This window comes from Aythya fuligula, chromosome 1 (genome assembly GCF_009819795.1).
Source record: "Aythya fuligula isolate bAytFul2 chromosome 1, bAytFul2.pri, whole genome shotgun sequence".
Classification (NCBI taxonomy): domain Eukaryota; kingdom Metazoa; phylum Chordata; class Aves; order Anseriformes; family Anatidae; genus Aythya; species Aythya fuligula.
In genome coordinates, this window is record NC_045559.1 from 83,577,869 (window position 1) to 83,604,671 (window position 26,803).

General features: G+C 37.9%; 1 protein-coding gene across 1 annotated transcript in view; it reads left to right on the forward strand.

The window, feature by feature from the left end:
* MAN1A2 (mannosidase alpha class 1A member 2) overlaps positions 1-26,803 on the forward strand; it is a 134,778-nt gene that overhangs the window by 101,784 nt on the left and 6,191 nt on the right. Inside the window, exons 9-11 of the mRNA XM_032182618.1 lie at positions 10,527-10,642; positions 16,899-17,118; positions 21,945-22,117. Coding sequence (XP_032038509.1) covers positions 10,527-10,642; positions 16,899-17,118; positions 21,945-22,117 — 509 coding nt within the window. The remainder of the gene's footprint in view (positions 1-10,526; positions 10,643-16,898; positions 17,119-21,944; positions 22,118-26,803) is intronic.

The following is a 26,803-nucleotide window of genomic DNA, read 5'->3' on the forward strand; positions in this document are numbered from 1 at the left end:
TTTCAAAAGATGAAAGGAATATTGAAAATAACTTAGAAACCTAAAAATATTTTTGTAGCATAAATTAATAGGTTGATTAGTTATGGGTAGTGAGAAAGATGCTAATATTAGAAAACTATTTTCTTTGCCAACTGAAGCTGTTAGTGTTCTCCTTTACCATTAAGATATTTTGCACTATTTTTTTCTACTCTTCCTTTTTTCTTTTTTTTTTTTTTTTTCAAATGTACTAGATGCTTTTTTTAGCAGAGGTGGTCTCTCAAGTTATATCTGTTAATACAGATATAGTACACATTAAAAGGTGTGCTATATACAGAACTAAGAAACCAGCAATGCCAAGAATAGTTGGAAAAACAAATTATGAAATATAACGTCAAGCCCCATCAAAACATCCATAACCTTAAAGGAAATTAAAAGAATTGTGTCAAGTAGGCCTGTATTTTCAGAAAAGAAAAAAAAAAAGTATTTTGAAAAACATTTTCAATTTGGACTGGTGGACAGTAGCTTCTACTGTTTTAATTCTTGGGTGATGTTCTCCCCTTTAGTACAAGGAAAAGATTTTCCCTCTCAAGTACAAATGATGCAGGATTAAAATAATTAATTTTATTTATTGTAGAAATAGTTCCCAGCTTGACTTCATTTTTGCACATTTATTTAATTCAGCAAGTACATTTCATTTTTGATTTGTTTTTGAAACAGCAGTTATATAACTGGAGATATGCCATGTATGTGATGGTTAGTTTGGGGATTGGATGCAGGCATTTATTGTTTTTTGTTGGTGGTGGTTTTGTTTTTTAAATCTGATTTCAGTTCAGTACATTATGAACAAAAAGATACAACATGATTTCTAGATCTCCAATAGCAGGCTTCTCACCATTGCAGATAAGAAGGTGGGGATGGTTCTCTGCTGTTTAATTTTCTGTGCTGTCCTGGCATATTTCCTTAATTTTTCTTTCAAAAATATCCTGGTTTGTTCTGCATTTAGGAATATGCATGTGTTTTGAATATACAATAATCTGTGTAATCTCTGATGGGGAATTCCCCTTGCCCTTTTGCTTTGTAAACATATACAAATGTAATTAACAGTGCTTCAAGAAAAGGCTGTATTCAAATCTGATTATTCAGTAGAAGACAAGAACAAGTTAATCTGCTAAAGCTTTGTTTTAATGACATACAGCAGAGCAATGCATTACAGGGAATATGTTTTTATAAATCTGCAAGGTTAAGACATTTGCTGGTCTGTTCATCAAGATGCTGAAAAAGCTAAACAAATAGAAGCTTTGTTTGGTGTGTTTAAGATTTTAGTGTTATTGGAAGGTTAAATATTTATATGAATTATGCATTTGAAAGGGTGTGTGTATAAAGAATTCCTAAATATAGGATTCAGATATGGTGTAACTTGAGCTTTCAAAGTGCTTGCATAAACTGATGTGGAAAGAAATGAGTATTTTATTTTGCTGTACCACCAAACTACACTTTTATACCATGATATTGATGGAGAGTGCATCAATATCTGGAATTTGAAGTCAGTCTTCTAGCAGCTCTAACATTTGTTTTCCTCACTGTAAAGCCAGTAAATTAGCCTGTATGAACAGAATCCAACATGTATTAGGGTACTTACCTGATATTCTTGAGGAGTTTAAATTGTTGACCTTGAGGACAGCTAATTTAAAATGATTAGGGACTAAAAGTACATCCTTTGATACAAGCTCTGTGAGTTTTTAAAGTCTGAGCTCCCATGGAATCATGTATTTCTTTAGTAATTGATTTTTGTACCAGAGTCTTTGGATATCTAAACTGTATTTTTCAACCATTTTTAAATCGTTAATTTTCTATGAAAAGAGAGTCTATGAAAATCTAATTGCAGACTTTTTACAGCCATATTACAGTTACATGTTTTGATTTTATTCCTTCTATATCATTTAAATGTTGGAGGCTGTGCAACTAGTTGTTTATAATTAGATCAATGTTGTTCTCTGGACCAATAATAGATTTCAGATGACACATAATTGTCCATTTCTTCTAATTCTGTCTTCAACATGTGAGATTTTATATTCTGGGCTATATGGGGAGATGTACCTTCTTGAGAGAAGAAGAAAAAAAAAAAAAGAAAAAGAAAAGCTTCCAGTTCGGTGCAGAAGAGAGGGTCTATACTTTTACTCTCTGGATAGAGAGTGCATTTTCATACTGGGTTCTTTTAATCATAAAGTTCTGTTAGGAGTTAGACTGTCCTGGAGCAACAAGGTAAAATACCCTCTCATCTTGGAGATCTAAGTGAAGACATTGATCTGTGATTGCAAATCACTCTGTGGCACTTTTTTGCCGATGCGGTCAAAAATCAGAAAGGCATGGTGATGAACGCAGTACAAATGTAGAGTGCTATAGCTCGGTCTCAGTCCATACTCCGCTGTTGAGTAAGCCTTTCACACAACTTGATTTCCTACCACCTTGTGGTGGTTTTACCGTGCTGAGCAGCTGAACTCCACAACAACTGCTTTCTCACTCCCCCTCCCCAAAGGAAAAGGGAAGAAAATATGACATAAAGGACTCGAGGGTTGAGATTAGGACAGAGAGATCACCCACCAGTTACTGTCATGGACAGAACAGACTCAGCGTAGGGAGATTAATGTAATTCATTGCCTATCACTAGCAGACTAGAACAGTGAGAAACTACAAGCAAACTAAAACCACCTTCCCCCCCCATCCACCCTCTTCTGCCTCCTCCTCTTGAGCGGTGCAGGGGAATGGGGGCTGCAGTCAGTCCCTGACGCTTTGTCTCCACTGCTCCTTCACAGTCACTCTCTGCCCGTGCTCCCCGTGGGGTCCCTCCCACGGGTTGCCGTCCTTCCCCAACTGATCTTGTGGGGGCTGCCCACAGGCAGCAGCTCTTCAAGAACTGCTCCCACACGGCTCCATACCACGGAGTCCATCCCCCTGGAGCAAAGCGCTCCAGCACGGGTCCCCCCCAGGCAGCAGCTCCCCCCAGACCCCCTGCTCCTGCGTGGGCTCCTCTCCACATGCTGCAGCTCCAGCCCGGGGCCTGCTTCTGTGGGGGCTCTCCATGGGCCGCAGCCTCCTCCAGGCCACATCCACCTGCTTCACCGGGGGCTCCTCCATGGGCTGCAGTGTGGAGATATACGTACCTGAATTTCCATCAATCCACTGTGAATTCAAGCAACTTAGATAAAGCTGCCAGCACAGTTAGAATTGACAGCTACTCCGAATTTTCTACCTAAATTGTAGAGAGGCTGATCTACTTCATTTGGATGATGCTGATGGGTGTAATAATCTGGAAAAGACAACTTCAGGTGATAAATGGCCACTTTGCTTCTGAATGAAATCAGCAATATAAAGGTCAGTTGTGTTTTTGAATTTTTGCAAGTGGACTTTACATCATTAGTTTATTGACCTTTAATTCAGGAACATGTTTTCTGAGAGATGACCTAAATCTTTCCAGAACTGTAAACAACAGTTTGAGTATTTTGAAGTTTCAGGTAAGTAAGAATATAAAAACAAAAATATTTGTTCCAGCTGTCAAATCCTCAACTTGAAAGGAGAGCCTGTTGTAAGATATCATAAATGGAATCATAAAAGACATTCAAGTTGAAGATATGTTTTGGTTCACTAGTTACGTTGATTACACATATATGTGTGTGTGTATTAGTTGGGCTAGTTTTACTTGCTGGCCTTCTGTTGTCTTTGTACATACTTGAATTGTGTAAGCTTGAGAAATTTAATCTTTAGTTTAACTAGAGTTCTAAGAAGTCATTTTGCTTTGTTTTATTTTGTGGGTAGCATTTAAATTCATTTTCTATTAAGTGATTGTGTTTTCAGATTTTTGGAGCTTCCAATTTTCAACTCTTCCAACTGGAATATTCTATCTGTTTCAAGCCTCAAGCTGTCTTCTTCCTCCCTTCTTTCTTCCCTTTCTCCTTCCCTTCCTCCTTCCCTTCCTCCCTTCCTCCTTTCCCTCCTCTTTGATAAAAATGCTTCAACCATTCCTATATGAGGTTCAAGATGCAATGTTGTTATGACCCAATTACACTTTGTTTCTTCTAAGCATACAGTTAAGAATCTCAAGAATCATCATATTTTGGATATTAAATACTGTGGGAGTTATTTATTTTAGCACTGCTGGAGGACAAAACCACCCATATTTTTTTCAGGCCTTTGAAAAATATTCATGTTTACTTTCTCCATATGGAATTTTTAGAGTTCAGCTAAGTTCTCTGAAGTTGTATGTGCCAAAGCATTCATCATCATACAACGCTAGGCTGGGAGGAGCTGAGCTAGGCTTTTCTTGTTGCTTGAATCTGTTGTGGCACCAGACGATAGAACTGAAAACTCAGCTGTCTCCTAATTTCTCAGTGCTCATCTTTTCCACTTTAAATCTACTTTTTTAATGTAGATTTTTATGTGACAATCTGCATGTTTTCAGAAAAATTGTCATGCTGGTAACATGTTCCTTAGTGATGAATGATTCATACCTGACTAAAAATTGCACCTCCACCTTCTTTTATCAGGGCTGCCTCTGCTGTAGTTAATTTACAAGCGTTTGCACTTTTAAGTCATCCACTATGGCTTATGGCATCTTTAGGTTGAATTTCCACTGTGGATTGCTGCAGCTGCAATTTCTGGGGCTTCAGCTTTCTGGATTAAAGGATTAGAAAGAGAGCTTGCACCTGTTTAGAGCAGTTGAGGGGCACTAAGCCCAACTACGAGGTGAAGGAAGATTGAACTGAAATTTAATCAGTGCCACTCTGAAGACAAACAGAAAAGCACTTCTTTAATAGTTTCCTACACAGAGAAAAGGTGCTCATACAGATTGTGCGTTGTGTAAGGCCAATTGGTACCCAGAACAACTGGTGTGAAGATTTCTTAATGAAAGTTTCATACTGGCTGAATCACTTCACTACTCCCTCCTCGTCTTAACTTCCCCACTCTTGAAATCCTTTCCTGACTTAATACAATAGTGTTTTGTCAAAGATACAGTGTTCGTGATCCCAAAGTAAAATCCACATCACCTTTTACTACTTTGTTCTTTTGTTATAAAGTAGTCAGTATTACTACTTTTTGGTTGAAATTAGTTAGTAGTTGTTCACCTTGGTGTTTCCAGTGTATTGGCTTTAGAGCATTGTATGCAGATTTAAAATAGTTTTCCTTTTTGCTTTAAAGTCATAATTAACATTTCCATTTGTAAGACTTGAGTTTCTTTTATGGATTCCCAAATTTCAAATTCTTTGCTTGTTTTTTTTATCTGTGTATACTTAAAAATGCCCAGTCAGTGTTACAGTTGCAAATGCATGAATTAAAAATATTGTTTTAGTTGATTGTCTTCTCTGGCTGTTTGTGTTTATGTACTGGCAGAGGGTTGGGCACATGAAATGCAGTTCTGCTCAGCTTTTTATGTCACCTTCTTCACTTTGTGTGAAGTAAATAAAGCATGAGCTTTATGAATGCAAAGGCAGTGCAGGAGGAGGTGCCTCGAGGTCAGGAAGGGGCAAGGCTGACTTTCAGCCTGCACTGCTTTAACACAAAGCCTCACCTTAGGTGTTGGGACTGCGGTATCAGTTCTGCGTGGTGTTTTGTTTTTAAAACAGTGCTTGGCTTCTTTCTTTATTCCTGTGCATTGCCAGGAAATGACAATGGTACAATTAAGGCACAAAGCAGAGAAGGGTTAGCAAATCATGAACTGTTTTTAATTCACCTCATTAAGCTGCTGTTAACTGCTTAAAGCCATCTGTTTAAAAATAATTTACACATCTTAAGTTTGCTCTAGAGAGCAGGTAGACCTTCATTAGAGCAGGTTTTCTTATTAAATGTTAACTTTAGGAGTCTTTAAGTTGTTGTGGAAAATATCTTACTGCTTACTGAACCAAACTTTCACAGTAAACAAAAGGAGATGAATTGTTCTTAACTTGGAGTCTGCTGTCATAACTGTATTCTTGGGAACCACTGCAGTTCATTTAGAAATTGTCTGGCTCAGAAGGAAGTTATTTACAGCCATTAGGTAGATCTGAATGTTAGAAAGAATGAGCTGAATAGATGCCTAGTGTCTGTATTATTTACTTTAGACTAAGGCTACCATTCCAAGAATTAATCCAGAAAAGGAATGACAGACAGGGCCTCAGAGGTAACAGAGGATGGGAAGGCCTGCAGTCCTGGCCCTGGAAAGCTATTTGAGAAAAAACAACTTTGTCTGTCCAGATTTATAAAGAAATAATGTCATTTACAAAGAACAAATCATACAAGAGCCACTGACTCTCCCTCCTATCCCAAGATCAGATTGATTGTCATTTCAGAAGGATACCATGCACTCTCTTTTCTGACCTGCCATGTATTTCTGTGGTTTGCTGTGAAATGATTGTCCATGTTCTCTTCAGAGGAGGCTGCTTCAGCAGTGAGCTAATTGATTGCTGGTATGAATAAAATCACTTGGAGTGAGACTAGCCTTAGAAGTACTAGATGATGTGAGAATGTAAAGGTCTTCCACTCAGTTTGTAGGAAAGAGGTGAATGTGATTTCTGGATTATTAGCTGAAACAGAAATAATACTTGATTAAGTATATGTATTTTATTGGTAAATGCAAAGCTTATTAAAATACTGCTATGAAATTGAGTGTTGTTGTTTTATTTTTCAATTGCATGCTGTTTGCTAAGATGGAAAATGCCAGTATTCTACAGGATGTAAATCTTTTGAACTGGGCAAAAATATTGCTATGACCTGTAAATATTTTTGTCCTTCTATTAAGATTTTATTTAGCTTTATCTGGATAGGAGGAAGCCTGCAAACAGACTGATTGTGCAGGTTTGCACATACTTTCAGGTGTATAATAAACAAGGAAAAATGCAGTGCTTTTTGTATTTGCTTTTGGCTGCAGTTGTTGAAGGAATTCTTTGCAACTGCACTTACTGTACCTTTTAATTTAAAATAAGACTTTCCAAGGAATCTTTGGAATCCTTTCATGTTTGAAAAAATTCACCTGGGCCTAATCTTAAAATAAAATAAAATAAAATAAAATAAAAAGAAATAAAAAGGAGGGGGGCACAGGAAGGAATGAAAAAAATATCTTAATTTGTCTTCAATTGGAAGGAAGTAGTGTTCTAAAAATATGGAGTTGTCATTGAATAGAATATGTGGCTTCTGCCATACTGGATATGCCCTCATACTTCTGTTTCCTTTGCTATATTTGTCTTTATCTGCAAAGAATTTTCATTCAGGATTTCACTGTGAAATAGTTTTTCACAGTAAAAGCCTTTAAATGCTATGCAGCTGATTAAATAATTCTTATAGATCCAATTAGTGAAAAATCAATTTCCAAATTTGCAAAATACTTACAAACATTTTAAACATAATACCTTCACAACTGTCTACTAAAGAGTAGCTAGTGCCAGGACCCTATTACAAACTTTATTATTCAAATCATAAGCTGTCCTTTTTCATTCTCTGGATTGACATGCAAGGTTAGGGTTGATTAAAAAACAAACAAACAAACAAAACAATTCAAAATATTCTATGCACAAGACATTCTTGAGCAAAACATTTTGAGCTGAGCTGAATTAAATCTCCGAATCCATCTGATCTGTTTCTCAAACAGCAGGAGAATATGATAACCAACATAGACCTTATGGTGATAAGTCTGGGTAGGGAGCTGTGTTTATATGAGAGAAAAAGGTGTGTGATGACCCAAATCTACAATTTTCACCATTTATGGATTCATTAAGGGATTTTGAAAAATACTTTTTGGAATTTCCATACTAAGAGCAAGTCATTCAAGTCCTGCAACCTGTCACAAAAAGTTGTTTAATTTTCAGCCATTTCTAGTGAGAGTCCTTACACAAACTACAGCGAGCTCTGCTTTAGCAACATCTTCTGACCCTAGAATACAACCTGAGGAAGATATTGCCAGGGCTGCAGGTAATGCAGCTGTAGAAGTTGGAAATTTTGCTGTGCTTAAACCTTAGCTCAGCTGCTGTGGTTGCTTCCTTTTCAGTTCCAATCTTTTTCTGCTGTTTTTTTGCAGATGAGAGAGGCCAGGTAAATATAGACAGCTGTATCTGGATACAGCAAGTTTCCTTGAAATATTGCTTCCTTCCCATGTGAAAGGTTTCCTGTGCTTTCCTCCTGCCCATGATGTCTTGTCATATGTGACCACAGAATGTATTTCTTTTCACCCTTTCCTGCTGCTGAAGAAATGGCACAGAATCAGTTTGCTCCTGACAGGTCTTTCCTGTGGTCCATCTGTGAAGGGCATCAGCTGGGGAGTGGCAGCACAGAGCTTAATGAGTGAGGATCCTTGAAAACTGCTCGTACATCAGAGTTGGTGTGAAGTACGCAAAATGGCAATAAACAAAACAATACCGCAGAGAGTTGTGAGGCCCTTAGAACCTCTTAGCCTTACCATTTTTGCATCCCACTGGTTGAGTGGGAGGAAAATCTGCATCTGAGAGGCTTGCACAGCTCTGTTCTCTGAACACATGAAGAAGGTGCAAAAAAGGCTGCCTTGGAGGTGGCTCTGTGCTGTGTCCTGATGTGACTTGTTTCCATATTCCTTGTACTTTCATCTGAGACAAGAAGGAATGTGGAGGAGGAGAAGAGCTGCTGACAGGACACAAAGACAGTTCTCAAATGAGTGTCTGTAGAAGCAGAGGTGAAACAGGGAGTGTTCCTGATAATTGACTTTGGAAATTCACCTGTACATGGATTTCTTATTTTAAGACATAAACCTTTCCCGCTCATCTCCCTACTCTTGCATGCCCTGAACCCAGCTGGAGCTTCTACAAGAGGAACGCTACTCAGAGACATTCAGCAGCCCTGTCCTGGCTGAGGACTGAGTGCATCTGTGAAGGAAACCTGGTGGAGTAGCAATGCTGGCAGCAGTCTCTGAAGTGATGGGAACTCAACTGAAGAGAAGGCAGCAGCTTAACAGAAGTAGTTTTAAGCCATATCTCTTGTGAAGACAGTCCTTGAGTAGTGCTAACGTGAGCTGTAACTTTGAAGTCTTGGGATGATATATTTTTTTCTGAAAACCACAGACCCTTAGTTCTCATGTCGACGTAAGAATATAATTGTTCTTTGAAGAAGTAATTTCTAGTCTTTGCATTTGTGGAAGAAAATGGCCTGAATGCCCTCTTTTCAACTTAGAACTAGATAGCATATGAAAGTTCACTGCTCATAGTTAAATCACTGAATAGCTGGGTGTGAAAAGGCTCTCAGAGATACTGAGATACAAGAAAAGCATATGAAATTATTTCCGCCAAACTCAGAACCTGAAGACAAATGGAGAAGCTAAAGGTTTTCCATTTGTTTCTACATATGCCCTTGTAGGGCATAACAGTGCTTTACAAGAAGAAGGACCAGAAGGAGAGTTCTACCTTTTGTTCTACACCTTTATCCCAGACAGACTGCTAATAATACCACCTTTCTGAGGAACATTAAAAAAAGGAATATTATTTGTTTCTTTTTGTCTTTCACCCAGTAAGAGGGAAGTTGTATGACTGTATCACAACTGTGCTTAGGTCACTGAATTTCTGTAATTGTGACCGTATTGTTCTTAAACATTTCCTTATCCTATACTGAGCAGACTGACTGCTCTGGTGCTAGCAGAAGTTACGCACTTTTCTGGTTGGAATTGTGTATTAAATCTTGGAGGTCATATTACTTTTTGAATGAAGGGTGTACTGAGGGAGTGCTTGCCATGTTTGGAACAGGAGGTCTAAAACTGAGTCAGGCCATCAGTAGGCTTTGTGTGATATGTGATAGTCACCCAGACAGCAAACATAGGTGCTTCTTAATGTCTGTCAGCACGGAATAGCAATGACAGTACCTGTGAAAGGCTACCTCTGCAAGAAAAAGAAAAGATGGCAAAAAGGAAATCTGTGCATTAGGAGGTCTGGCTTATGTGGTGCTGGATTGTAGTAGTCAAGCAGTCTGGCTACGGCACACAGTGTGGCTGCTCAGGCACGGTGGAACAGAGCAGGGCTTGTGTTGTATACTATTTACTTCTCTTTCAAGTAGAGGAATTTAAATAAGAACATTTACTCTTGAGAAGTTCATTAGTATGTTAAGTAAATGTCCTGTTGGAAATAAAAGTCTCCTGGAAAGATTAGATTCCTTATAGTTGATGATGGTTTATGGCCAGCCACATGACCTAGTTGCATCCTGGATCCTGAGCTTTTATGGCTTTTTTGTACATACGTATGTATACACATACAACCCTAGTAGCAAAACAATTATGTTCTGTGGAATTAAGTAAAAACTTCAGTTAAATTAAATTTGTGATATGAGGGATAGCCTGTGTAGAATGGCAAGTAGTGAGCACGGAAAATTGCATTGTCTGCTGTGGCTATCCATGTCTATGAAATAAGTTCAGAGGGGAGACAGTACAGCTTTGTCCTACTAAGCAGGCTTAAAATGATTATAATTCTACAATGGCATAACTTAAAAATGTGAGTTTATATTTTAAATTATATTTAAGGTGCTATTATGTAACATCTTCAATTTTTCTTTTGCCTCTTTCCTTCCTGCAGATCATACATCCGTGGGCGGGCTGGGAGACAGTTTTTATGAATATTTATTGAAAGCCTGGCTTATGTCAGACAAGATGGACACAGAAGCAAGGAAAATGTACGACGATGCAATTGAGGTGATTATAATTCATTGAGTTTTCTTGTACAGTGGAATTTAAGCATCTTTGATAACTGAAAAAAATCAGCAACACATAGGACTTGTTTTGATTATGTAAGTTTTAAGAAATCAAGTGATGAATAAGACTAGCTTTCATTTTAAGTAGTTTAAAAAGTATTATTTTGAAATATATGTGATGCAGATTATTGCACTAAAAATAACAGCTCATCCAAAATGTTATAAAGTAAAACTCCAAAGCATATTTTATTAGAAACAGCTCTAACAACTCTAAGATGTGCAGAATGGCCAAATTATTTTTGTCCAGTGTTCAAAAACATTTGAGGAGTTGAAGACCTGAATTGTTTTAATCTTCAAATTATTTTCTCAAGTGTTCAATGCTATATTCAATATTCATCCTGTAAAATGTAATCCATACCCATTCCTTGTTCTATAGGTCTTTTGTAATATGATCTTGCTTCCTCTCACAATTCAAGTAGTGTCTGTCCAAGCAGACCAGTAAAGGCAGTTCAGTGGGAGTTTTCGGGGCCTTTTTGTGGTGACTCTAAGCTTTATGTCGCCCAGCTGTTATTTCTTGAGTTTTCCCATACACAGCCATCTTTTGTCAGACTTACTTGTACCCATATATACCCATGTGTCTAATCTACAGTTAAGAAGAGTAGAGAGTAATAAAGCTAGATTAAGTCTAGTTAGCTGTGATGCCAACAGCAGCAGGGATTGTGTGATCTTGTCCGCATGCAAATTCATATTTGGTGTCAAACTTGTTCTGTGCTTTGTGCATGCCATGTTTCTTTCAACACAAGCTTTGAAAGCTTAGTTTTAGTGCAGGCAGTTTCCCGAAACAAAATCCTTGTTCTTGGAGTTCTGAAAATTCACATTTAAAAAAGTATATAATAAAATTCCAGTTCAAATTGTTTTGAAACTGTAATGTGTCTTATTTCTGACCTGAAATTGGCTAAGCTTTGGCTTTCAGCTACTTGATTTTTTTCCCCTTATTTTAAAGGGCTATCAGCTATAATGTAGCTGGTTACTGACAAAGGTATGATGGGCATGCTCTTCCAAAACAGATATATGATTTCCTTTCATCTCACAACATAAAGCAGGCTTTGAATTATTTCTCAAGCTCTTTCCTAAGTATTTTCCAATGTTGTAAGTGTGTGGAGGCAAGAATTGGATATTTAGTTTCTGTAATGGTTCTACTAATGTGTCATCACCCAATTTCTTCTCAGCTTCTTGTCTTTGCCCAGCCAAGAGCTGTTTGCACTTTTAACCTTTGTATGACACTGTCATCCATTCTCCAGTTGATTTTACTCTGAAGCTGGTTATAGTATTTTTGATTTACTGCTTTCCTGCTATTGTGATTTACATTCCCAATTCCTCAATGTGCAACCTTATACTTATCTCTGCTAAAACATGATTGTTCAGGTGAAACCCATTTTATCACTTGCTCTGAATGAATTTACAGGGCTGACTTTTCCTTTATCATTATCTATAGCTCCATCAATTTTTGTGTCTTCTGCAATTTTTTTAGCATTTCTTCTCTTGCAGACTATCGGTAGATATGCTGCCTACCATTGATTAAAATATCCTTGCAAAATAGTGATTGAATGAAAAATTTTCACAATTTTTTATTTTATGTTGATCTGTTCTAGAAAGCCAGTTTTTAATCTGTTTCATATGTGCTGCCTTGATTTTTTTTAGGACTAATATTTTGTACAATACCAAGAACTATACTAATACTCCTCATGATATCAGCATGAAATTGTCAATCAAATGCTTAATTTTTTCAAGCTACATTACTAATTTTACATGGTTCTTTCATTAATCTTTTTAAATACTGTTACAGCATCAGCTATTTCCCAGTCCTTTTAAACTTTGCTGGCTTTCCAGTGTTTGCTTAAGTCAACAGTCAACTTGCATAAGTTCAAAGCAGTAGCTGAATTCCTTCAGTAGTCTTAGATGTAGTGTGTTGGATCCTGTGGGGTTAAAAATGTTTTTTTTAGCAGTTGGCATATGGTTACTCTTGAAATATTTTATTCTGACTCAAATTTATTATGGTGGGCACTTGAAAATTAGAGAATATAAACTTCCTCTTTGATTCTCTGCACTGTAAGCCCAATCTCAAATGTTTTGCATGGGCAAATCTCCATCCCTGGAGATACGGCAAAGCAAATTTGGTACTGGAGAAAAGGATGGTGTGGACAGGAGGGAGAAAGAGCTGAGCTGCTTCTGCTTCTCATGTGATATGACCTGTAGTGCATCGGAATGTTTCCTTTTTGGCTTTCTCTCAGACAACACCACCCACGTGCATTTGAGTTTGCATGAAACATACTGATTTACACATTTTGGAACATCCTTCTGGATCAGGGTTTGTGTTTATCTGAAGTCCTACTTGACACCGAAAGATATGTGCAAAGAATCAGAGTAGGATTTGTTTTACATAATTGCATATTGAATTTTAAATGAAAATCTCAAAATATTTCCAGAGCCCACTCCCTTACTGTTCTTTGATTGTTGCCCGTATCATAGGTCTTCCTTCATAGCTGACAATTTTACTTTGATTTTCAAAATGTTGAGCAAAATCTTATTGTCATTTATGCAAGCAGAAGGGTGAAAGTGTAAAATAGATTCTTCCTACTCATAGTACAGAACTGGAAATGTTCTCAGCACCCACCAGACAAAAAGAAGGTATCTGTCCTGCCACACTTTACTCCCTTAGCTTGTATAAAAGGAAAAGTAGAAGATATACCACCACACCCTCCATCTCAAGTCTTGCAGTAGACAGTGGCATGCCATTCCTTGGAGATACTAATAGGAAGAAGATGACAGCACCTGTTTTTCAGATGTTCTGATTCCCAATCCATGGCATATACAGCCTCAGTTTGCTCTGAGTGCTCTAATCTGTTAGACTTAGAAAACTGATCCGTGTTCTTTGTTATTGCACAGCATTAGATAGCCAAAAGAAGGATCCAGCAGTGTTCAACTATCAGAATATAGCAAATACTGCTGCAAGACAGCTCAGAAAATGCAATTTTTATGTAATCATTGAATCACAGAAAGTATGAACATCAAAGACAACATTGTATTCATATCTCAGACTATTATTTCTGGAATTTAAATACTAAGTAAACTCTTCCATCAGTTAATCTCACATTTCTGATGTGAAATAAGTTTTCTTTGGGAGCTTAAGTACACATGTACAGTCTAGTGCATGTCATCATGGTCAAGCTGGATGCCGTTGCTTTACAGTACGTCTTGGATTGCTCTGTGGCCCCAGCCATCCAACCCAGGGTACAAATGTCAAATCTTTTCCAACTTTCTCAAGATTTCCTATCCACTAGGAGCAGTGCTCTTTGTCAAGCAGTGTTCTTTGTCAATTGCTCTAAATACTAATCGTCCTTTTTATTCAGTAGATTGTTGCATGATGCAGTATATTAAGAGGTTTGCATTTATTTTCTTTTTGAGGATGCTTACTTTGCTACTTTTTTAAGATGGTACTTAATTACTAACTAGCTAACAGAACTGGATTTTCAGATTTCAAATACTACTTCAAATACTATATTCAAATACCCTATACATGAGACAGTCGTGTTCAAGTTCAGAACGGACTCTGTTCAGAAGAGGGTTACATGGCAGCTACATGATGTTCTTCAGTCAAATTCTGAGAGGAAGTCTGGCTCTCCACAGCAATTGTGTTCCCCTGAAAATGCACCTGCAACCATTTACTCCTCAACAGTTACGAAATTGCTGAAAGATCAATTCAAAAAAATTTTGGAAAAAAAGTGTTCTTCCAGTAAATAAATAAACCAAACCCATTTAAGTCTTCTTGTTACTCATTGCAAAAAGTGGCTACCTCTAAAAAGAACTCCAAGTTTTATGTACCATATAGTCAAAAAAAATCTCATCAATTTTGTCCAAGATAACTGAATCAATGGAGCTAACACTATATTTTAATATCATCTTCAGTGGCATAATTTTTAGCAGCTTCAGTCTTTCCTATAGCAGTGCTTTCAAGACAAATGAGGCTTGTATAGTTAACTACATCAGGCGTCCCAGCAGTAGAAGCCACAGTATTGTAGTAGTCCTCAATATCAATTTGAATGATAGTTTCACAACCACTCTGGCAGCTGTCTAAGACTTAGTAGTTTCTTCTCTGTCAGTTATTACTGCATTCTTTTCACTAGATCCTGCCACAAGCACACACTTCAGATCTGTCAGTGGTATTAGTGAAGAAGTGAAGCCAATGGGAATTCAGATCAGCGCTTGTCTTTCATTACTTTGAGAATACGTGGGCTCAACAGATTATAGTAGTGAACTTTACCATCTAAATGATGTCTCAGTCCTGAGGACAAGGAAGGAGCAGGGCCCGACTGACAACAGTAGTCATCTCCCTGCAATTTACTGGATTGGCTTTTATCTGATGCATTCACTTTGACCATGTGGGGACTTCAAGATCTGCACTGGCTGTGTGGCTGAGGTGTAGATTCCCAACATTATAATCATTCAGAAAAGTTGCTGCAAGCACTACAGCATCTCAAGTCAAGAAGATACTCAGAAAACAAAGTACACATACAACTATTTCCAATTAGTATTTATATTATCATCTTCCCCAGGCTCCTAATCCTAAGAATTTTTTTTTTTTTCTGATAATAATTTCAATAATTCTGTTGTGCTTTTATGTGTTTTGTTGTTGCTGCTTTTTATTTCCTTTTTTTTTCTTTGTTTTTTTGTTTTGTTTTGTTTGTTTGTTTTTTGTTTTTCCATTGGGGTACAGTTGAAGAAAAATTTAGAAGACTGTCAGATGCTATTTCAGAATGTGGATGGAGGACTGCTGTCAAATTTTGCTGGGTTCAGTACAGCTGCTTTGACAGCCTTGTAGTACTTCAGCACTGCCTTAACTTTTTTTTTTTTTTTACTTTTTTTTTAATTTGGAATATCTACTGTCACAGCTATTTCACTGTTTAGTTTTAAATCTGCAAACTATGTATCTGCTGCCTCAGTCTGTGTGGTAACAACCTGTATGGCTAGCACTGGCTAGATATCAGTGATACAACTGTGTGAAGCAGACTTGACCTCCACATCCAAGATAATCACTGCAGTTGTATGCAAGATCCTGTGTGTGGTCTCAGTATATCACATTTCAGTGCAAAATACAGTTGTGCACCTTTAGGGTGTAATTTATTGTAGGCATCAGAAAAGTAGTGGAAAGGAGTAAATGTTCACTTCTGTAGTAGATCTTGGGGATGGGAGGGAGAGTAGTAAATGCCTTTTTAATGGCACTTTAATCCTTCAACTCTAATCAGCCTTGGAGTACTCTGACCAGTACTTTCATGCACTTTAAAGGAAGTTGTGAACCCAGCAGATGGTTATATGTGGAAGTACAAAAGAAATTTCTGGAAAGAAGGTAGGAAAAATGTCTCCATGGTAAAAAAGATAATTACAATGGACTCAAACTGTCATGTAACTAGAAAGTTGTTACAAGAAAAAAGGTATAATGTTAAAGAGAATAAGTACTGCAGTAGATGATAGAGATTATCACCCTCTTTGAAAGAGGCTTAAGTAAATGTGTTTTTCCATGTATTTTGCAAACTTTGGAAAGTTACTGTTCTCCAAAAAGTACCAAAAGAGTACCGTTTTATAAGTCACAATAAACAATGTATATTGATACAAATGTGCAAAGAAAAAACAGCTGTAACTTCATCTGTTAATAATAGTGCTTTTTGTGAACACCAATTCTAACCCTCACCCATTCTTTACTTGTTTGCAATCAGAAGGCTGCTGTGGAGAAGCTAAAAGGTGGCTGGAGGATTCCTGTTACTTTCTGTTAAAGGCTGACTGAGAGTACAAGTGGTTCATTTACGTATATTGCTGACCAAAAGCATCCAATTTGGATGTGTTTTCTGAGTACACACAGATTTCACAGTAGAACATTTATTTACTTCTCAGAGCTAACAGGTAGACAAACAGCCATGTGAGCCATAAAACGTGATGAATTCTCAGATAAAATTGCAGTGTCATCTGTGTTTTGACTTTCCTGTGACTGGTCTCAGTAGCATTGTTTAGCAAGTAGGGTATTTTTTAATGTTCATTGAAATTGTATTCTTACAGCTGTTTGTTCCTGTAGTGCTCAGAAGTGAGTTTGGCAAAAGAAAAAGATATTTACTTTTTGAAAACAGTATTTTATTCTTTAAAGTAGCGTTAGTATGTAAAACTTGCATTTAAAACAGTTTTTGAAAGTTTTCTCAATCTTCTTGTAGGCCATAGAAAAACATCTCATCAGAAAGTCCAATGGAGGACTGACCTTCATTGGGGAGTGGAAGAATGGGCACCTTGAAAGAAAGATGGGCCATTTGACCTGTTTTGCAGGGGGAATGTTTGCCCTTGGAGCAGATGGTTCCCGAGATGACAAAGCTGGACATTACTTGCAGCTTGGAGCTGAAATTGCACATACTTGTCATGAATCATATGACAGAACAAGTAAGATGCATTGCTAATCTAGTTATTTCAGTAGTTGAAATGCAGAAAATATTGAAGTTTTTTTAAAGAGTTGTTATGGACCTGTTCCTTGTCTAATATTGTTTTTAATACCAATGTAATTTTCTTAACATCCATGTGTTTACTCTGATCTCCACCATGGTAAGTAAATGCAAAAACCAGACTTTTTATAGTTCTCTCCTGTATGTTTATCCCTATCTTTGCATCAGTTGGCAAGGATATGCTATGTGGGTGCAGGGAGGAAGGAGTATGTGTGAACTCTTGTCCTCCCAGATATGTAGGGCAGTTTCTCATTTCATACATACCATTTTTACAGTTACGTAGGATGAGAAATTTGTAAATGCCTTTTTTTGTTTGTTTGTTTTAGTAGTAGTACATTATGGGTAAGTACAATTAAACGTGAGAGGATGGAGATTACTAAATTGTGAGATGGCCAAAGACCTGACTAAGGAGGAGGCAGTGTCACCATTGGGCTGGATATTTCTCCATTAAGTCTTTCGGACCAGATTTTCTTTTGTCTTAAATAGTGGCCTTGAGGCATAAAGTTGGATAGTGCTGATTGTTCGTACTGTGGCCAAAAAAATCAAAAGAAACGGTTAAAACAGAAGAGTCTCAGAATAAGGAACAGGAAGACCTTGAGGACTGACTGTCAGAAAGAAAAAGTTACTACAAAAAGGCGGGGGCCTGTTCTGTAAACGGGAAGTTGAAAAATGCCAGTGCAGCCCTAGTCTGTATAAGGTAAAGAATTTTCTAAAGAGATAAGTGAACATTAACACTGTGTTAGAAGACATGTATAATTTGTCATCCAGAATACTCTGTACAAATCTGAATTTTGAAGCAGAAAGAATGCAGAGAATGACCAACAGAATGATGAGAGTGACAGAGCTTTTATTTTACAGTAGGAAAATAAGAGACGTTGGCCTGCTCATATGAGAAAAATAATGACGAAGAAGGGAATACATTTGTTGTCATATCAAGGGATAAACACTGAAAATAAATAGAGCTATTTTAAGACACAAGCAACACAGTTATACCAAGAACAAGAATTGTATGCTCACCATGAATGAATGTAGGCTAGAAATTGTAAATGGCCTTGTGGGTCCATCACAGAAGCTTCTGAAATATCTTGCTAGAAGAAGTAATGGGAACTAAAACTCCAAGGAGTTTTAAGATGTGAATTTGTGTATCTATTCACAAGGATTACATAGTGTCATTGTATCATCACTTGTAATTTTAACAAATGCAATTTGATAGTTAGGAGAGATACTTTCATCGGTGTAGTAATAGCATAAAGAAAAAGAAAAAAAATATATGAGTAGGCTTAAGCCTACAGCCTATTGCACCTACCTGTCTTGCTGGGTCAAACAAAGTTTCAGTCTCAGCCCACAGGGTTCTGTCTCTGCCTTATTACATAACACTGTTAGTTGGCAATTGCTGCTATTTTAGTCGGGATTAATCAATGTGAAGATGCATTTTTTTCATAGGAGCAGATGTGGAGGAAGGATGAGACCCCATTTTGGAGTTAAAAGATTATTTACACTCATACATATACTCAGTTCTGGTTGGTGATAGAGGAGAACATTCCATCTGCACAGAGAAGAGGACTTCTGTCTCTTGATTTCAGGGATGCCTTATTCCACTTCTCAGTCAAAACATATAACAGGAGATAGTTATATTTTGTGGTAGACGTAGACCAATTCCAGCTCAAAAGCCAGTTTGTTGACCTTTGTACAGATCTGAGTTTTTTCACATGGAACCTGGCCATCATAGTAACCCAACTCCAGTAAAAGTGTTTTCTTTTATTACCCTAGGGGACTGATTATTAAAAAACTGGTTAATCATTTCATTCAAGTTAGCTTTGGGCAGTTAAACTATGTTGAGACCCTGCTATTTTTTGGGACCGAATCTGAAGTCACTTGCAGACCTACCCCTAGAGAAAAATTTGCTGTCCTATGCATGTTGCATTCTCAAGTTGAGTGCAGGTCTCTTTGTCCAAATACAAGGTGGTCTGTCTACATGACAGCCTTCTCCTACATGGCTTAATCCTTCTAGATGTTACTACAACCTTTGTACTGTCTTTCCCACCAGATTGCATTCTCTTAGCACTTAAGTTACCCTTTTCATCTCTCACGATGCTGTCTGCTCCACAGTGCTGATTAGGACAGAGGAGTTGGAAAGTCTGTGCAGCTTTTCCTGTTGTACTTCTGTGGACATCATTTCCCAATGACAATTAGGATCTCATGTAATCAGTGATGGGCTTATGCAGGGGCTTGGTCACTCCAAAAATCTGATTCACCTGTCAAGGTTCTGCAGGAATATCTGGGGGAAGACTTAAGACTCCTGAGTTGTAGCCTGTAAAATTGACTGGGAATACCCTGAGAAGCTCAGGCTCTTGCTATGGCTCTAGGAAAATCCCTGTAGATTCTGTTCAAGCTGAGGATCGGTCTAGCAGTCCTTGTGGGATGCCTTTCTAATTCACCAGCTGGAGGAAGCTGATGGTCTTTGGAAGATACAGCCATGATTCTGATCTGCCTCTGAGTCAGTAATACTTCCTGAGTCCCACATACTCTTGTGATGTGTAATCCCCACATGCCTCTGTTTCATAACTACTATGCTTTTGTTCTGTAGTATAACCTATTGATAGATTATTGCTGCAGTCATCCTGTATCTCCCATCCTTTGACAAGAGATTTTGAGATTTTTCTGCAGTGAGGTATGCAGTTTGAAGAGAAGATAGAGAAAATTAAAGATGCAAGACATGCTTTGATCCGTATGGGCATGTACTGGCACAACACAAGGGGTCATAATGCTGTCAGTGGGCTTTGGTAAGGCTAAAATTTTCATTTATTCATGCTGCTAGGTTTGTCAAAGTTTAAGCTTGTGTGTGTACTGCACACCTTGAAGTATTCTGGTTACGGGGGATTAGTTCTGTTTTACATGCTTGTACCATTGAGAGACATGGCAAAGGCATAGAATAACTAGTAACATGGAAGCCATAAATGGTAGTGAAAAAAAGATGTCCAACGAAACAAAAGGAACAGAAATACCACTACGAAATCGAACTGAATAATTTACTTTCCTAGGTATCGTAGAGATTAAATTAATAATAACTTGTATAGGTGGCAGAAAGTGATGATTTACAGCACACAGTATGTTAGAAAAATATACCATCACTTATATATAAGAATTTTCTCACCCATTAGCTAATAGTTCATAAAGTATTGATTACAGAGAGGTTATTTTATGATGAAGCTTCTTGCACATATTTAAAGTTTCTGACAAGACCTCCTCTCAGACTCTGGGTATAGCAGTAGGTGTTCTTTTAAGTGTGACAGCACCAATGCAGAATAAATCCAATGAATAAGATTTCAGCTGAGACATTGTTAAGATATGACCAGATGCTGTCTCTGTCCCAAGACTCACAGAAGGCAGCTAAACGTGGAATAATGATTACTTGTTTTTATAAGTGTAAAATAACAATGTACCTTGATGGAATTGTTCAGAAAGTCTCAAACAAAAGTATCTTGAAGAACTTATGTAGTCCCAAAACTGGGACTGTAGCTCCCATCTCTGGGCCCAGCCATCCAGTTTTAACCCAGCAAAGAGTGTGCCAGTCCAAGCCCTGGGCTGCCAGCTTCTCCAGGAGAAGACTGTGTCAAAGGCTTTGCTGAAGTCTAGGTAGACTACATCAAACGCCTTCCCCTCATCCACCAGGCGGGTCACCCAGTCATAGAAGGAGATTAGGTTGGTTGGGCAGGACTTGCCTTTCATGAACCCACACTCACTGGGCCTGATCCCATGGTTGTCTTGCACATGTTGCGTGATTGCACTCAGGATGATCTGTTCCATAATTTTCCCTGGCACTGAGGTCAGGCTGACAGGCCTGTAGTTCCCCAGATTCTCCTTATGAGTCTTCTTATAGATGGGCATCACATTAGCAAGTCTCTACTCATCTGGGACCTCTCTGACCACGACTGCTGATAGATGATAGAAAGCGGCTCAGCAATCGCGTCTGCCACCTCCCTTCCCTCAGCACTCTTGGGTGGATCCCATCTGGCTCCATGGACTTGTGACAGTCCAGGTTGTAGCTGTGTAATTAAAAATGTGTGGAGCTGCAACTTCATAGCATGGGAAGTATTTCTAAAGGTACATCCTTTTTAAACAAGTAGTCCTACAGATGCTGGCACAGTACTATTACATCTTCCTTTAAGGACAGAAATGGCAAATCTCTTAGTTCAGAGATTCATTTTCAGGTGTGACTAAGTTTGCATTGACTTATTTGAAACCCTTTACTTGAGGATCGCATTTTGAAGCACATCAGTTATGGTGGTGTGACAGCACTTCCCTAGACCAAGAGAGTTTGAATAAGATGCCAGTTATATGTGATGGTGACACCTGTTTTTGTTCTAAGATCTTTTCCAGCTGTGCTGGGTGGGATCAAAGGACATTAAAACCTCTGGTGACCCTTTTTGTTTCTTTTGCTTATGAAGAACTAATGTCAGCCACTTTAATTTTATCCTATAATTGAATGTATTAGTGTGTTTATATTCTCAGTGATTCATTAGTTTTCAGGAGGATTACTCTACTCTTGTCAAGATAGGTATTTTTCTCACAGGAATTGGATAAATTATTCATAAGAAAAATTAAAGGCCTCAACAATAGGAAATATTTATGAGCCTGCTTAAAGACAAGCTCGTTTCTGCTTCTCTCACATGCTTTGGATGTAGCAGACTCATATCCACCCTTCCTGTAAAGATTTATAAGGAATACATTTCTTTCTCTTTTTTTTTTTTTTTCCTTCCTCTGCAGCCTTAAAGCTGGGTCCAGAAGCATTCAAATTTGACGGTGGTGTAGAGGCGGTGGCAGTGCGGCAGAACGAGAAGTACTACATCCTAAGACCAGAGGTGATTGAGACCTACTGGTATATGTGGAGATTCACCCACGATCCCAAGTACAGGCAGTGGGGCTGGGAGGCAACACAGGTAACTGTATTAATTATCTGTCACTAAATTAATTCAACCTATTTTCCTTTTGTAGCCACTTTCATCCAGTGGTACTGATATCCAGAAACACTTCAAGGGGTAATTGATTTTTACGGGTTCCAGTAAATCAGGGTATATATGGAGGTGCATGGTTTGTCCCTGTTTTGCAAATGCCAAAAGAGCTTCACAGATGAGACATGTTCAGCATTATATATCTGATGAGTTTTAGGTCTGAAATTAGAATCCATTGGTCATGACTCCTACTATGAACAGTGGTCCACAGCCCCCAGGAGAGGTAATTTATCCTGGGAAATGAAAGCATATTATATATAACTTTACTAAATACATGTTAGCACTTTGTTTAGATTAAAAGACACTGCTGTCCTTAAGATTTCTTCTTGGTCTGTTATTAAAACTCAAGTGGTAGCACAGCTGTTCTCAGACGGTTTGTAGACCAAATAGCATATACATGTGGGTTGATATCATGGCTTTTTCTTAACATAGTTGTCTGAATGGAAGGAAATAAAATTGCCAGTCAATTTAAATTTACTCAATTATAATGAAAAAATACAGCATCACAGGAAGTAGACCATAAAGTGAATAAGCAATGGCACATAAGGCAGAATTTAAAAACGGTTGCTAAGGTAATTCAGAAATTGTTGCTCCCTTATATGCCTGCTTCACTGAGTTTAAATCTGGTCATTGTATATCTTAAACAAATGCCTGAGCTTGAAAATGCTCTTGAGTCTCTCTTATTGGAAATGCTTACACTGTTCTACACAAACAGAGATTCACTAAAAATCCTAATCTCTGTGCGTGTAGCCTTCCCTCATTCATCCTTTGCACATAAATATCTGATAGTTATAGCCTGTAGGCTAGCTATATGAATAATTGGGCTTCATTTTCAAATTAAAATGTAATATTCTAATCATAAAAATTATTTGTAATCTCCAAAGGTTTCTCATTTTGAATGCTTCTCAGAACTGAACTGTGAGCCTTTTCTGGTCTCTTGTTTCTCACTGGTTCCACCTGCTGGTCTCTACCAGGGTCATGCAAAGCTAATTCACTGTTCAAGCAGTTTTCTGGTCCTCTTCAAGATCTGAGTGGACAGTGGACTACTGCAGCTCCTCTGCTTTCCTACTGTAGCTCCACCAGTCTTTGGAAACAGCTCAAATCCAGTTTCAGAGATCAGAATAAACATTAAAGATAACAAGAAACTAATAAAGTATTTTGACTACAGCCAGGCAGATGAGATGAGGGAAGAACCAAGGAAGAGAAGAATCAAGAGCCCGGAGAAACATTTTTCTGCAGGTCAAAACCAGTTTAGCTCAAGGGGCAAGAAGCCCAGAAAAAGTACTTGGAGCAAGAGGAGATCTGTTGGGAAGTCTGTATTCACAAGGTCAAAGACAGTTAAGGAAGGTTCAGGATATTTTAACTCAGCTCATCCCTGTCCTTCCTCAGTGCAGTTACAATAATGTAGAAGAATCCTAATATTTTAAGATTCTCTCTTAGTTTTGGTTAGGTTTTGCTTTGTAGACTGTTTTGTTAAAACCAACATCATGTTGCTCTGCAGAGAGGTTCCACATTTGTCAGATTTGTATTCCAGAATCCATTGCCGCTATCTGTAAAACATCAAACATTGAGTCATATCTTCCCTTCTGCTTGAACTAAAAACGTTTCTAATATGACAAAGAAATGGATTTAGTAACCTACTCCTTGCCAGTGTGTGTGCAACAAATGCCTGCTGATCTAACACCAGCTTCTGTCAGAAGCTCTGGCTGGGTGATCCAAGATGGGATTAAAGCATTTATATTAGGTTAAAGAATGCAAATGCAAATTTTTCAGGCCAAACCCTTTATGTCAATCACAATGCAAAGCATGTTTTTGGATTGCATTCATTCAGTTTTCTCCATCTGCCTTCATATCTTGGCTCCCCCTGGTGTTTTCAAACCAAACCCTTCCTCCCTCCTCCCCTGTCCTCCGTTTTCTATTTGTACAGGGCTAGGATTTTATTTTATCCCACATCACCTGCATTGAAGTTGTGTAAATTAAGCACCCCATGTGCTTAACTGCATCTGTCCTTACAGAGTATCTTTTTCTGCTTACTTATTCAACAAAGAGTTTCTTAATCCAACATACTCGTAGAGTATTTTTGAACTCTTCATAAGTGGTTTTGCATGCCCCTCCATCCCACAATTAGTTTTTCTTTCCCCCACTGTCATACTAACACAGGAGTCTGGGAAGCTTTTTGCTCCCCAGAATTTTTTATTTCCTACATATAGATAGTAAGTTCTTATGTTTAGTCCTCACACCTACTCACTACTTTCCCTTCTTCTCTGACACATGCATTTCCGGCTGTGCTTATTCCTCCATTTATAAATAAAGAATTACCTCATATAACACGTAGGATGTGCTCTTTTGTAACAGACTGTATTCACTTTCCTGATGCTTTTTGAGCACAGAAACATACTATAAAATCTGTAGTACAGACTTCTTATGATGAATGGTATTTTCTTGCTCTGAATTCTAATAGATCCTTGACACTTCAGGGGAAAATTAATTTTGTTTCAGAATTTGAAATAGTCTTTTTTTTTTTTTTTAGCATTGAACCTAATGTTTGATGACTGATTTCTTGCTGGTCTCCCTTGTCTGCTTCTTTGAACGGATGAAAAAATCCCTACCCAAATGGATTTGAGTTAGTTCACCAATATGTTAGAAACCTGTTTCTCTCATTGTAAAAACTCTTCAGAGTTGGTCCAGAGTACACTTTAGAACTGCCTGGCTTTTTTAGGTATACCCCATTACTCAGGTTTATTAGTACTCTCAGCCCAGATCTCTCCCTGCTTTTTATCAGTGAGAATTGCACAAAAGACTGGATTTTGTGTGTTTACATATTTTCAAACTGTCTTTTCATTATCTATTTCCCTGACAGCTTCTTATTGGCTTTTTATTTCACTAATGACAGCTTCTTATTGGTTTTTATTATCTATGTATTTGGACTGAATTTGGGCATTTTAGTACTAATGTAGTTTTGCCAAGGCGTGCTTTGTCATCTTTTCATCCAGTGGAAGCTGGATCTAGATTCTAACAGCAATCTGGAATCACTGGAACTGTGTCTCTATCTCTTCACTAATAAAAAGGCTAATTCTCCCTAATACTAGCACTATAGGCAAAATTGATCCCAATTGTACTGGGCCAGCCAAAGTGGATGATGGTATGCTGGGTATTTGCATGAACTTTTACTGAAATATGTGTGCAAGATATCCGGAGTAAATACAGAAGATGACTAAAATCCTTTTTTAGGCTAGTAACTTGAAACCAGTAAGAGCCACAGCCTCACAATAGACATGTAAAGCCAATTAGTAATCTAAGCTGTATGAGTAAATGTCTTTGCTGAGGACTTGCATGTGTGTCTCAGCAGGGTTGTACCAGGGAGGTAGTGGAGTTCATTTGCAGTTCTTACTTACAGTGAAAGAAATATACAAGATCTCATGTTTGGGCTAACTTAAAAGGCAGACTGAGGATGAACAGTAAGTTGGGATGGAAGATCTATAGGTCTCTACTTAGTGAAGCGAAGTAGACAGAAAACAGCCAGGCATAAGACAATAGGCGAAGGTGCTGTTTGCTGGTAGTGGAAAGGCTGGAGGTGCTAGAGAATGAAACATGGATTCGCAATTCAGGGTTTGGAAGCTGTGAGTACCACAGGAGTGTTTTGGGAGGTAAGCTGATTAAAAACCTGGCAGAGATCTGGGAACATGTTAGCACAGTCAAGAAGAGTCACACGTGCAACCACAGTTCCTCTGAGGGAATTAGGATCTGATCTAGAGGCAACTACAATTTTACTTCAAAAGAACCTAGATCCACTCTGACCTCCTTGGATGTCACAGGCCCCAAGATTTCATTCTGAATCATTTTTGAGCCCAGAGTTAAGTATTTAGCAAGAGTACAATATTACATATTTTTCTTTTCTATTCTTGATTTGAATAAGGGGAAGTGGAAAATCCACTTCCTTTGGTAGTTTGTTCCATTATTTAATTAGTTGTAATATTAAAAATATCTGTTTTATTTCCCATTTGAATTTATATAGTTCCAGTTGTCAACCATTGGATTTTCCTATGACTTCCTCTACCATATTAAAATGTGTTTTATTACCCCATGTTTTCTTTCCAGACTTTTCACAGATTGTAACAAACCTACTACAGGGTTGTTTTAAAAGGCTAAACAAATTGTACTGTCTCCTGCTGTTTACTGCTGTTTACACTTTCTCCAAGCACCTGCACCCACCTCAGTTGTTAATCATCCTTTTTTAGAAATTAATTCCGAAACTGCATATTTCAGTTTTTGTCTTCACCCACAGCCCTGTGCAAAATTAAAACTATATGCTTGCTACTGTTTGCTGTCTCTGTGTGTATGCCTGCTACAACATCCTAGTAGGAATTCATACTCAGTTATCTCTTTTGGCCACTGAATTCTTGTAAGTATCTACTTTCCAGACTAGTCTGCAATTACACAGCCTTTATTTCTATATATAGGATTTTGTACCTGGCCATATGAAACTTGTTTTGTGTGGGTTCCAGTTACTGCCAGATTACACTGACTGCTGTTACTCCCCTATGTCATTTTTGCTAGCAGCAGTGTTGCAGTGATTGATAAAATTTAAGACCATTCCTTGTGAATCTTTGAAAA